Raw genomic sequence first — 13,557 nt, 5'->3', positions numbered from 1 at the left:
ACAGTTACAGTAACTGGGATTAGCAGGATTAATTAGACTGATAATTTGGTCGTACTGAAGTTAATTACCTGTAAATCAGAGACATTGTGTCAGTAACAGATCTTTGTGCAACTTCTGAATCTGATTGATGATACATCCTACTAGATAGTAAATGTTGTCACATAGTTTGTAGAATAGTACTAGTATATAGTTTAGTGTCAAGCTGTTTAAAACTTTTAACTATATTTACATTGTTTAATTTATTTAGTAGTCGATACAATTTCCTTTATTTAATTGTATTAAACGATTCGCATATGTTTTTTTTTCCCCCTTCTCCCTTACAAGTTTGTGGAAATGAATTGCGGGAAATGAACAGGGACATTGACACCTTATTTATATCTGTAGAAAAAAATGTTCTTACTTTTTATAAACGTTTTTTTAACTATTATTTATTTTATTTAGTCATAAATTTAAGTACTTTTTGAGATTTTTAAATAATTTAAAAATCTGTTAACACGACTAGAATTGTTTATTTCTCTAAAAATAACACTTTTTATGGATTTTTTACCGAGTATTTTCGTTATTTAATGAGTTAATTTATATACCGTATATTTATTTTTTTCGAATGAGCTTGTCAAAACAGATTAACAATATTTATATTTTATTAAAATCTATTTATGTTTTTTTTTTTTCTTTTATAAATTATTTAAGATATAAAATCACTTAGAATTTTCCATCGATGAATTTTTTTTTTTGAGGTTTTTACAGCTAAATGTAGTAAAAATAAACGAAGAATATTTAGTAAGCAGAGAAAATTTTTATTGTAGGATTATAAAAATAAGATATGTCAGCGCGGTTTCATCCATATTCTGCAGAAACCTTGAGAAATAACTGACAGCTGTCGACCACCTGCAACAAGGTAATTTTATAGTTGGATGATTTTTCTCAATCTCTATATTTTAGTCGTTTATCAGTAGATATGAAAAAAAGAAAACATATAAATGATTGTCGGTGACGTGTTTTAATTTATATATATATAAAAAAAAAATAAATGTATTTAAAAAAGAATTATTATTATTTTTATAGTTTTAGTAATTGGTGGAAAGCGTAAAATATATTTACGGGTAGGATTTGAAGAATTGTGTATAAAACAGACAATATATAATATAGCACGTGACCTTATAAATGCAAGACATGGAGTGTAAATGTTTGCAGCTGGACAGAATAGTGCTAACTTCGTCCTGTTAGATTTGTTGTAGGGTTCTACAATATCTGCACTTAAATCCACTCAGCACACATTCCTACATTTAGGGACAAAGACTAATCAAGTTTACGACTTGCTGATTAATCAAATTTGTCTCTCGTGATAAACAGGGAGTAAATATCTAACCACTAGTTAGTACAGCTTGTTATAAAATTATTTTATTCGTATGATACTAAACTAAATCATCTGGAATTGTACAAACGTCGGATTTTAGCTGCGGTCCTTGTTAAAACTTATTAAGGATAATAAAGTGAAGCCAAAAATACAAGGTTATTAGTCTTGTGGTGTAATCTTGAGTATTCTAATTGGATGGTTGTGCGCGACCACAAGTGGTGGGAAAGAATAATGAGACCATCAGGAAATATGCTCCATTTGTCTTGGGTTGCAGAGGCCAGGCCATGTTCCTTGGGGGATACTTTCCCTTTGTAGTGATGCGATATGTTGTGGCTGGCATTAATTCATGCAGTTATCAATAGCGGACTTTTCACCTGTAAATGTTAAGTAATTGATATTCTATTTCGGCTCGGTAGAAGGTTTATAATGTCATCACCAGCTCTATTTGCTTTGACAAATTTTGTTAATAGTTGCCGAAAATCATATTAGAAAGTTTCTAAACTCTCGACCACTTGAAATTAATTTCTCAATCGACACGTCCGTCGAAATCGAGAAAATTTCGTAACGCGCCGCTTAATTGGCCAGGGGCTGCCTCTTTCCGTACCTGGCCAATTCGTTATCCGGAGTTTTATATAGTGTGGAAACCAGATAGGAAAGGGATTTGAATGGCCTCACGCCCGCTTGATGGAGGAGTAATATTCGCGTAATAGTTGTTTTTGACAGTAATTGGTTTTACGAGGTCCTGTTATCGGGATAGAAGAGTATTGAGAAGGACACGACAACAATTCACTTTTGCACCGTGTAAAGAAAGATGCGGCATTGACTAAACGCTCGGCACCTCCTCCGATAAAAGTCGGCCTGCACATTGTAGCTTGCCTGATAAATCTATAAAAATGACGTCAACCAGTTGAATTCTTGCGTGTTTTGTGTCCGTCTAAATTACCGGAACTAAAAAAATTCCACACACCAAACAGAATCATTTTCAACAGATGAAGCGTTCTTTTGAAAATGCGGCCAACGCTCTATTCCTTTCGGAAATCAAAGAAAATTGTTTTTCCAAAACAAGAATAGTCGTCCTTTTATCTCCCTCTTTTCTCGTCCCCCCGATTGCGAAAAAAGTATACAAAAATGGAATGCGGTTGATGGCATTCTTGCGGGTCCTGTCCAAAAGTCTCTATCGATTCGTTATCGACTGGACAATGTAAAAAAGTCTCATACGTCGGATTGTATTTTTCGGACGCGCTCGGGCCGGACATTTTCGGCCATTTCATGCTCCACTAAGCTTTAAAAGAAGTCGACTCGAAATAAACGCAGGAATTTCATATTGTCAGAATTTATCACTTTTAAAGTTATTTCGTCCACCGTCGAAGACGAGAGGGCAACACAACGAATGAGGGGAGAATAAAATAATTTAGTGCGGTCACTTCAGTCTGGCAGGTATTGGTCATTTAGTAGTTGTGGCTGGCAGCACAAGAGATAGATGTCGAGCCATTCCACACTTTACGAACTGTATTTCTCTTGTGGCAGCCTCAACAGATACGTGTGTCGAGTGTGTAATGCTGAAAAACAACTATCTGACAGATTTTTCAACACACCGTAATTGTATTTACTGCCGAGAGAAATAAATTGGTTGCCCGACTACCACGCGATAACCATTCCGTTCCACTCCCATATGAGTGTGTTCGCTGCTACCTTTCGGGACGCCCTCCTCCACCTTCGTACGCAAATCCGATATTATCCTTTCGTTACTTAACGTTCGCCACATCCAAATATTCGGAAGTAGACGGGCTGCGATTGATTAAAAACAAACATCATACTGCCATTATCGGCCAATTATCGGTTGGAGTAAAGCCTCATCAGTTGTGAGACATTAAATTTCGCGGTTTGTTGGTGGGGAATCTGCACGGTTAATCAATGCAGGAAGGGATAAAAATCGGGGAGATGGCGCACGGTCACGAAAGCGGAAAGATTTTCATTAGGGTAAGAAATGTTTAAATTCTGTATGGGAACTTCATTTAAAAGTTAAGGGTCCGTTACAATAAAGGCTGCAGCAAATCAGAGATTTAAGCAGATTAAAATCGAATGTATTCTTTTCCTTGTTTTTTGTTATTATTCTTTTTCTTTGGTGGCTTGAGCCCGAGGCATTTGTTTCAATTTTTAACTCGGGAGAATAAATTTTAAATACTCGAAAAATACAGTTTCGCATCCTGGCGGCAATTAAAGTAATTCCATTTGGTAGGCGGTTAAGGTCCTTGCAGTTGTGTAATTTCATGCAAATTAGATTTCTTTGAAAGAAATACGATTTCTTAGCTAGCAAACATTTCTTTATTTACAGTTTCCTTATGTTTTTGTCCCCGAGTGTAATTTCGGCTTTACTCGACTTCATTGAGTCATTTGTCAATGTCCGAATGGAAATTACTCGAACCGGTTTTACATGCAAAGAGGCAAATGTTTACTATTTAAAAGCGCTACAGTGGCGGGGGCACTCCTGCAAGAAAAATAGTAGACGGGGTTTACATGTTATCCCGCTTCTTAAAATAATTCCGATGTGGCAACAATTAAATTTTAACGACGAAACGTGGATACTGCCATTCGATTTACCGGAGACACCCGAAGGGCGTTTCGTGCATACTTCGCGCCGTCCCCCCTTTATTATAGTGTAATAGATAGAACCGAGGGTCTCTTTTAAACTCGTTAGGCATTATCCGCATTTAGGGACGGATAATTAAATGAAGAGCGGTTAATAAAGTGGAAAAACGGTACGGGTGCCGGATGTCTTTCCATTGTGTGCCCGCTATGAATTAATTAGTATAGTTAGCACCATCTAACAATTTATCAAACTATGTACCTCAATTAGTATAACATTGTGCAGCCGAGAAATGCTCCACAATAGCTTAGTGGTTAGTTAGGAAACAATGCTTGGTAGATGGAGGGAGTGTCAACATCACGTTGCGCGCTTACAACGTAGGAGGTCGGCAGCTTAAACAGATGCCCCAACTCGATATTCCATTAGTATAAATTTGTTACAATACTCTGTAGACCTATTACGATATGGATGCTGCCTTGCCTATAAATATAAAAAGCTCACCGGCCACCGAAGACGCCATAGGCGCAAGAATATATTTGTTCTTTTACGGGGGACGTCCGTTTGCCGGTGGCGGGGGCATCCGCGCGGCAAACAAAAAAATAAAGGAGAAAAAATGATTTCGGCGTCGTAAATCAGTTGCGCGTCAGATGTGTGTGTTTTACTACGTCGCGTATAAAATCTCCTACAGACGGATAACTACGGTAGTTTCCCGGAATCATCCTCCTAGTGGGTGGAGTAGCTGACAGTAGATTCTAACCCAACTCATTGAGATAATGGACAAATTAATTGTCTGAAGGCTGGATGGGAGCAGGGTGCCGGGCCTCCAGGTAGGCGCGAGTCGTACCGTAACCCACCCAACCGGTCACGTATTGTTTTGTAATAAACACTTTAGCGGAACATTTCGTATGCAAAATGTGGTGCCGACGTTGAGTTATTTATAAGTCGGACGTGTCCGGAGACGTCAGAAAGGCTGGCCATGTCCCAGGAGCGTCGCTATCGTCTTTATAATTACAATAAACAGGCGACATGGAGAAATTTGGAAAAATTTTCCGAGTGGCGGGCGCGTGGCCGAAGTGTGCGGAAGCGCGTGGAAGAAGGAGATACGACGCATGGCGTGGAACTAATATCGAACAATATAACGGCACACGAACCGTTAAAATTAATAGATTCACGAGCCGGTAACGTGCAGACATGATGAGAATAAAGGTTGTTCCTCATCCGCTATTAAAACCCACCAAGGATGTCTTTTTAATTACAATCTTTTTGGGAAATTACCCGCGGCCGGATGATGTCACGTCTTAACGCGACTCCACCTCTAAGTAAATGAAGCGATTTTTCCTGGCGGGCCGCAAACAAAACATGTTGGTGTCCGGATAGGGTGACAAGTGACGGGATGACACCAATCGCTAACCTCTCCCGGCTCGGGTGATCCATTAGAGTGGGTGGGGTCGCAGGCAGCCATCCGTAACAGCGTTTAGATGAATTGCAGCCCTCATTAGTCCCACGGCTAAAGGAAAAGCCCTTCCGAGCATGTGTCCAGTGTCACTCGTGTGAAATATGTAGAGTGCAAGAGATCCCAAAGTTAATTAGACGGTAGGAAAGGGGGGAGAGTCATTACGCGTGATTAAAGTCACCGCTTACGCCAAGAAGTGGTAGTGTTTTGGTGGATTATTTCTTATCAGTCGGAGTGTGGGGCGGAGTGCGACCGAGCCAACTGTCACCCTTGATGGTTTACAGAATGACTGCTTACATTGAATTACACTCAATACGTATCGCTGTGCGCTTCTGCCGTCTCTGCCTTTTTCGTCCGCTGCAGCCAGAAACATGTTAATTAACCGCTGTGTTTATCAATTAAAAATAAAGATGATAAAGGGAATTAGCAAAGATTCTTTAATCTACCTGATGACGATTTTGGCTTTTGTCGTATTAACAAACGAGATAACGACCGCCATCCACCAAATTTGTCATTTTTCTTTTCCTTTTTTTCCGATTCCGCGCGCCGCCAGTTTAATGGCACAAAGAAAATTAATAAAGGCAAAACTTAAGTTTAAAGAAAAATTTAATCTTTTACTTTTATAAGAGTCAATTAACCACCGGAGTAATTTGCAATTCTTCGATTTGTTTCCATAAATTAATCGCCATTACTTAAATTCATTACTAATATGTCGAAGCGGATTTTTTTTTCTAAGCAGTTTTTTTCGTCGAATCGCCATCGGGGAAACGCAGTTTTTTTCCAAGAAAAAATATTTTTAATTATCTTTCGACTATTTTTTGCCTCCGTAGGACTTCTTAAGAGTTTTTTCCCTTTCCAGTAGGCATGGGGGAATTTCTTTAACTTAAAACGCCGAACAAGATTCACATTTTTTTTAACCCATCGAATTAATTTTTGAAAGTATAATTTTTGAGTTATTATTATTAAATGAATTGTATTTTTTAAAAAATAAAAATAATAATAATATCAAAGAAGCATATCAAGGATTTTTTTTCCTTTCAGGAAGAAGAATAAGGCAATCGGAAGACTGCGATGGAAACCGAAGTTTCCTCTATTCCTAATAAGATATCCGTTCCTACTCGATGAAACGATAAAGAATATTTTTTTTTTTAACAAATAAAATTTATGTGGAATTAATTGTATTATTTTACGCCACCAGGTGGCGACACAATCAAACGCTTGGAAGGAAACTGCTAATTGTCTGGCGCATTACGGGATAAATAACACGAATAGAAAAATGCACGGATGGCATCCGACGGAGCGGAAGGCCGCGGCCAAGAGGATGTTCGGAATAGTCCTTCCGCCCGTCGTCGGGTGGAGCGACGAGAAATAATAGAAACGCACATACGAGCCGACGCTGGTAATTGGTCGAAATATCGTCTCCGTCTGCAACTCGACCAAAGAAACCGTGGCAAAACGGAAATTACGTAAGCGCCACCTTTTGTCGGGGCGACTAAAAACGCGGTTCCGGTATCGGTCGAACGACTCGTAACCATTTCCCTCCCCCCAGTCGATTATCGTGAGAACCGCCACGACTCCGTTTCTGAAAGGGAAGTTCTATGGCGCAAGGAATTATACGCCAACTATCGCGAGAGGGCGCGCACGATAGGAAAAAAATCCCCCATTTTAATATTTCCACTTTCGGGGGGGAGAGGACGGATGCCGCTTTTCACTCGGATGATCTACAATCTAGAAGGAAAAACAAAACTTTTTTTTTTATTATTATTATTTGTCGAAAATTTTAATAACGAACTGAATTTACAAAGAATGTTAACAGAAAATAAAGTTATATGACTTTTCCCTATGACACAGATCGCTAGGGGAAAAAATAAGTATGCTCGTATGTGTGTCTCGTGTACGTGTATGTATATATACATATAAATACACACACAAGACGTTTTTATAATTTATATTGTAAGAAAGTGTGAAATAGGCACTACTATGGTTGATTTTTGCATAAATACTGTTAATAAAGGAAGAGTAACGTAATGGTAAAGACGAATAAGGACTGACTTCTTCCGACCACGTTAGAAATCTCTTAAATATCAAATATTAACATTTATTATCGAATTACATCACTCCTCACAAATTTGTACAAAGAATCATATACACGAATAGTTCTTATCCCATAAAAGTAAACAGGAGGAGGAGGAAGAGGGAGGAAAAGAAAGAAAAAAAAGGCTACATACGGTAATAAACCCTAATGCCCAACTTTCCAATTTTTGTTTTTCAAAAAAAATTATTGCCAGTAACTTGGCACTTCCGATACGAAATACGTCGAAGATATATATATTTACATAATCACACTCAATTCTACGGAGAGTCTACCGGACGAACCGAAAAAAGGGAAGACTTCTTTCTTTAATACAAAGGGGGTAACATCAATAAATAGGTTAGTACGGAAAGCGGTACAAAAGAAAAAAAAAGTAAACGTGATTAGCCGGACAGCAAAATAATAATAATAATAATAATAATGTGTTTGGCTGTCACTGTACAATACGGGAGCAGCGAGCCGGAGTGTCTCTTTCGGGGATGTAAACGACGATGCGAAATTGTGACAAGGAATACGAAATGTTCCAAACGATGTTTGTTGTTTTTTTTTTTTGTTTTATATTATCTTAATAATTTGTGAAAGACTGCTTCGGAGGAATAGTCGGCCCGGCCGGAAACGTTACCATTCGGCGTCGCCCATCGCTCGTTGAAATATGTAGTCCCTTCCGCGAAGATTCATGATGCCGTCCTTCAGGTGGAATTTCCACTTATTTCGACTTCGGGTGATCTACGTCAAAGACGGAAATGACGACATTAGAAAGGATCGGAGAGGAAGCGGCGCGTTAAAACGAAACTTACCTTGTCGTACTGGCAGACGACCACGTTGTCCGTATCGAACAGATCGGAGGGGTCCTCCTCGCTGACGTCGTCGTCCGAATTTAACGGATCCTGAAAAATAAGCGTTTAGAATTAAAAAAAAAAAAAAAGCGACGAATTTCTTAATCGTTTCTCACGATCCGCCATTTCTTTTATTTGGCATTAATTCGTACGGTTTATTGGACGGACGGCAAATGTAATCGAAGTCTTATAAACTTCGAAAATGTTATCTTAATTAAACGTCGCGTTTACTGGCCGGGAGACAGTTGTTGGCACTACTTGGCATTTCTCTAAACGTTAAGGAATGGTTGAATTAATTTTCAATTTTTGCCCAAATGTCGCATGCTATTAAGCAATTAAAGTTATTTAATTGTCGTCGTTGCATTTGCCAGGAGAAATGGGTTAACTCGCCTCTGACAAACATCTATCTGGACAGAAAAATGTTCCGTTTTTAGAATACAGATTAAAATAAATTCTCTTATATTATTATCATCGATGTTTCCCAATCGTCCAAAGCGTATTTCCTTGTAAATGATCCGGTATCCTATAATTAAAACTTTCGTCGTATTTTGCCGCTTGGGACATCGGCAAACTCCTTAAAAACTACACGTATTTATTGCACCTGTAACTAATTCTCATAATGAAATTTTTATAGTAATTTGATTGACAATTTAATGGCAGTCGTATGTAACTCATAAATCACTTCTCTGTCTACACGTTATTTGTATTTTGCAATTAAAAACAACAGTTAGATATGAATAATAAATACACAGAAAAATCTTCAATTTGCTGTATTAGTAATAATAGTAAAAAAAAACTATCGGAAAGTACTCAAAAAGAATTATTATTACTACTTTCCATCAATACATAAAATGGCTGGCTATGGGTGAATGCACTTTGTTAACTAAATAGAAGGTTAGCTAATATCCTAGCTTGACTATCACAATTCTACTGACAGACAAAAATATTCTACACATATAATTAGAATTTCCAATTATGTAACCATCTGAATCTGCCTTTCTTTCCTTCCAATATAACAAAATTAATTTATTTTTTTTCCTCCTTTTTTAAACAGAAAAATTTAAATTTAGAAACCTTAGGCAATGCTAATATTTAATAAAGATCTACCAAAAAAAAACAATTACTCTAAATAAAAAGAAATAAACCATTATATAATTTAATAAATAAAAAATTTATTCACCATATTAGAATAAACTGCTTATGATCAATGCACCTTATTCTTTATTATTTTAATATTTGTAAGCGTGAGTATACTTATTTATTCTCATAATTAAGTACAATTTGATATAAGCAAGCATAGTATTTTAAGTTAGTTCCAAATACTAAATAAAAATTTTTTTTAAGCATAGGTACAGTACATTTAACTCCATTAAAGTATTTTTCTGGTAATAGTTAATTCTGGAAATAATGATTCTGTATTTGAAGACAAATAAAAAATCCAGGCAAATATACAAGCCTACAAGTTTATATTACTAAAATTGTTTTCGAACTACCTCGATTCGTCATTCGTCCACCGGTTTTTAGAACGATGGCTTTCGAACCGAAACAAATTGAATTTATAGAAAAATATTCAGAGTCCACACTTGTTGATCTTGAACATTTCATCAAGCACGGTCCACTTCTTTGAGTAATGGGCAAGAACGTTACCATTTGAAAAAATAAACAAACCGGACAACGTATTTACTGATCGACGCTTTGGAACTTTGTCGTTCCGTCGTCGGATTGGCAAAAGAATTACGATAAACAACAAAATAAGAATGAACAAAACTAAACTAATAAATGCCAGGATCTATATTCTGTATTTTAAATCTTATATGTAAGAAAGTTTGTTAATATTAATTGTTAATTGAGTTATATTAGTGTTTGGTGACAATACACTGAAATTAAGGGTACGAAAAACTAGATGATTTATTGTTATTAAATTTAAATCTTGCATATAAAAAGAAGTTTTAATTTAAGATTTGAAATGCAAATTCTGAATTTATAGAAACAAATTTTCATTTAATTTATTCAAATTTGGAATAAATCCAGACTTAAATGTAGAAGTTGATACTTCTACATTTAAGTCTGGATTTTATCAAATGTAATTTTATTTTTGTATTTTTTAAAGTTCAAAAGAAAACAAAATTTCATTAAAAAACTAATTAATTATAAGCTACTTTAAAGACAGAATGGAAGTTTCTTTTAAATGAAAACCCATAAATTCATAAAAACAGATTAATAGAATCTATCATAACTTTGAATTGTTGTTTTATATAGTAATGATGAATTCTTATTCTTCTCAGAATAAATAAAATAAATGTAAAATCCAAAAAGATATTTGAAGTAAAACTGTGTTATAAAAACAGGGTTAAGACGGTTTCTAAATTATCTCTTTACATACAAATGTTTGTTCATAAAATTTTAGTTAATAATTAAAAACTGTTTATTATATTACATCATTAATAATTAGTGAATTAAATAAAGATGAAAATATAAAAATCAAATATTCTAAATTATAAAATTTTAATTAAAAACTATAAATTTTCAGAGATGTTGTTACTCATTTTCCATAACAACTTATAATGTGAATCAAGTAAATGATCAATAAAAGTTGAGCCTTTTAAAGTTCACACAAATTCTTATGTGATCTGTTGCATTTAAGACAAACTCTCTTTTAATACCTTGTGTATTGCATATGACAGCATTTCTTAACCTTTTTAAGCCAAAAACCAGTAAAATGTCTGAAAAAATACTATGTAGGCCTACTTTTTTTTAAACCAAGGTGGGGATTACCAATATTTGGGACATGCTGTGCCATTTATAACATAATAATTCTAAGTGTGTCTTGAATACACACAAAAACATAATTAATTGAGTTGAAAGTAAACTATTAAAAGTGAACAATCATTGAACACACTTTTAATATTTATTAATTTAAATTTGCCTGCAGACCACCTGCCCAACGTCGCAGAGCAGGGTTGAGAAATGCTGGCATATGACAATCAATTTTTAGATAGATATAAATTTAACCTAGATATAATTTTGTTAAAAGCAATTCATATTTACAATTTCTTACTTGCAATTTTAATATTAAGTACTTCAAATTCAAATAAATGTCAACTGCATTTAATATCACAAAACTGTATAATTCAAGTATTACGAGAAAGTGACGACATTGTTTATTATTTTGGATCAACGTAATGCTAAACTCAATATCAGAAGTGGATTGCACCACTCCACCATTCCATTGCAATAAGAAAAATTGCTAAAACTTTTACAATATTTACAATGAAAATTTTATTATAATGAAAAATCTGTTTCATTAGCATTCAACACAAAAATAACTTTTATTATTATAATCACTAGCATAAATATAGGATTTGTTAATGAAGGTGAAACTGGTTTTTAATCCTTTTGGTACAAAAAGAGCTAATTATGTAAATTGATTTTTTATATTTTTACTTGGAAAACAGTTATTTATGATTTTTATTTCACAAACAAACAAATCTCTCAACACCTTGTACTAGATTACAAATAAAGGAACGAAATATAAACTGACCGTACTTTCGTTCTAAGTTTGAATGTGAAATAATTAACACTACAAACTGACACATACGTGCCAGGATTTTTTTCCTTTCTGGCTAGTTGTTTTATATTTATCAAAAGGTGAAAATTTTTAAATTACCGATGAAATGGCAGCATTATTAGAATTAGTTTAATTTGTTCCTTACAGAAATTTGTATATCAGTATAGATTTAACACTGGGTACGCAACATTAATGCTTATACTAAATACAGTATTAATATATCATATATTTTGAAGTGCAAGACTTTTCATTCTTCATGTGCATCATTCGCCTTTATCTTTAAAGAAATTGAGCTATATACTTTCATAAAATGAATTTATCAGTTTAATATAAATATTTTATATTAAATAAACAGTTAACACTACTACATCTAAAATAATTTCAGTTTGTTGCCTTTTTTATTGTCTTGAATATAACATTATTCAGGTGGGGCTGGCAGGCCAAACACACCTTGACTTAAAAAGATCTGTTGTGCACCAAATATAGAATGTTAGCTTGAATATAGATGCTTCTTATTAAAATATGACATTACAATATATCATTTTAAACAGCATTTATTATATGAATACATGTAATAAATGATTATATGAATACAAAGTAATAAAATTGGATATATCTGCCTTAATTTGCACGATATCATGGATCGAAGAATGTTTCAAACGGTTATAGCTAACAATTATCCAAAAATGGTGAATATGGCCATTAGGGACAGAAGATTAAAGACAACTGTCTTAATTGTTGAAATTTTATAGATCTAAACTGATAAATACAAGACTCAAAATATTTGTTGTTATTAAATTAACATCTACTAAGCAGATTATTATAATCTAGTTGAAAGCAGATGGTAAAATTTTAAAATTATTCATAATTAAATATTACAATTCCTAGCTCAAATATTTTTAATACATAATTTTAAATTTTCTAACACACTAGCCTATCATTACTATTTAGATATTTACTGATATAAAAGTAATAATTTTTCCAAAGAAAACAAAATATATAGCCTAGTCTCTATGTGATATTTTCCATCAGTCTTTACTGTATCCTCTAAATTGTTCAAACATTAAATCTTCAAAAAATTATAATTTGATGATCTTTATTCTTGTGTATTTGACAGTTTATCTCAGCAGTTCTCAATAGAATTAAGGCCCGAGATCAGGACAGTTCACTGTTAGAATGCTCATATTTTTGAAACTAATCATCAGAATACAAGCAACATAACAACATTGTCCTATTAGTAAAAATATGTCTCAAAATACTATACTAATATACATATACAAATGCCCAAGACATGCAGAGAAAACTAGTAAAAAAATTTTGTTCAAAACCACTTTAAAGAACAGTCCTAAACTATCACACCATCAAGATGTTATTATTAAGAATATTTTATGAAAATATATTTCACATATACAAAATGTTTCAAATGCCTACATCTCATTTAATATTAAATGCATCAGATTTGAATACTTTCATTTATGATATGTTTTACTTGAATTTTCAGAATACCAGTTTAGAAATAACATTACTGAAATATTTTATCATCTGATAATTCTTAAGAAAACTGAATTCTTAATCAACTAACTAATTTTAAAATCATATTCTTCTACAGCATATAATATGAAAATCACATATAATCGTTGTCATATGATATACAACATATCATA

At 34.0% G+C, this 13,557-nt stretch overlaps 1 protein-coding gene and 1 long non-coding RNA gene across 2 annotated transcripts in view; one reads left to right on the top strand and one right to left on the bottom strand.

Annotated features, from left to right (window-relative positions):
* The window catches only part of LOC111625028, a 34,204-nt gene extending 27,635 nt beyond the window's left edge, over positions 1–6,569 (top strand). The window contains exons 3-4 of the long non-coding RNA XR_002756675.1: positions 807–898; positions 6,439–6,569. This is a non-coding gene — a long non-coding RNA (uncharacterized LOC111625028). The remainder of the gene's footprint in view (positions 1–806; positions 899–6,438) is intronic.
* A 903-nt stretch (positions 6,570–7,472) lies between these two features.
* LOC111625063 (TFIIA-alpha and beta-like factor) overlaps positions 7,473–13,557 on the bottom strand; it is a 54,372-nt gene continuing 48,287 nt past the window's right edge. The window contains exons 9-10 of the mRNA XM_023368094.1: positions 8,287–8,376; positions 7,473–8,215 (exon numbers count right to left, since the gene is read on the bottom strand). Coding sequence (XP_023223862.1) covers positions 8,108–8,215; positions 8,287–8,376 — 198 coding nt within the window. The 3' untranslated portion in view covers positions 7,473–8,107. The remainder of the gene's footprint in view (positions 8,216–8,286; positions 8,377–13,557) is intronic.

This window comes from Centruroides sculpturatus, unplaced genomic scaffold (assembly GCF_000671375.1).
Source record: "Centruroides sculpturatus isolate CEXI.00-Female unplaced genomic scaffold, Cexi_2.0 scaffold40, whole genome shotgun sequence".
Taxonomy (NCBI): domain Eukaryota; kingdom Metazoa; phylum Arthropoda; class Arachnida; order Scorpiones; family Buthidae; genus Centruroides; species Centruroides sculpturatus.
The sequence above is the reverse complement of the archived record's forward strand: the minus strand, read 5'-3'. Positions and strand labels throughout refer to the sequence as shown.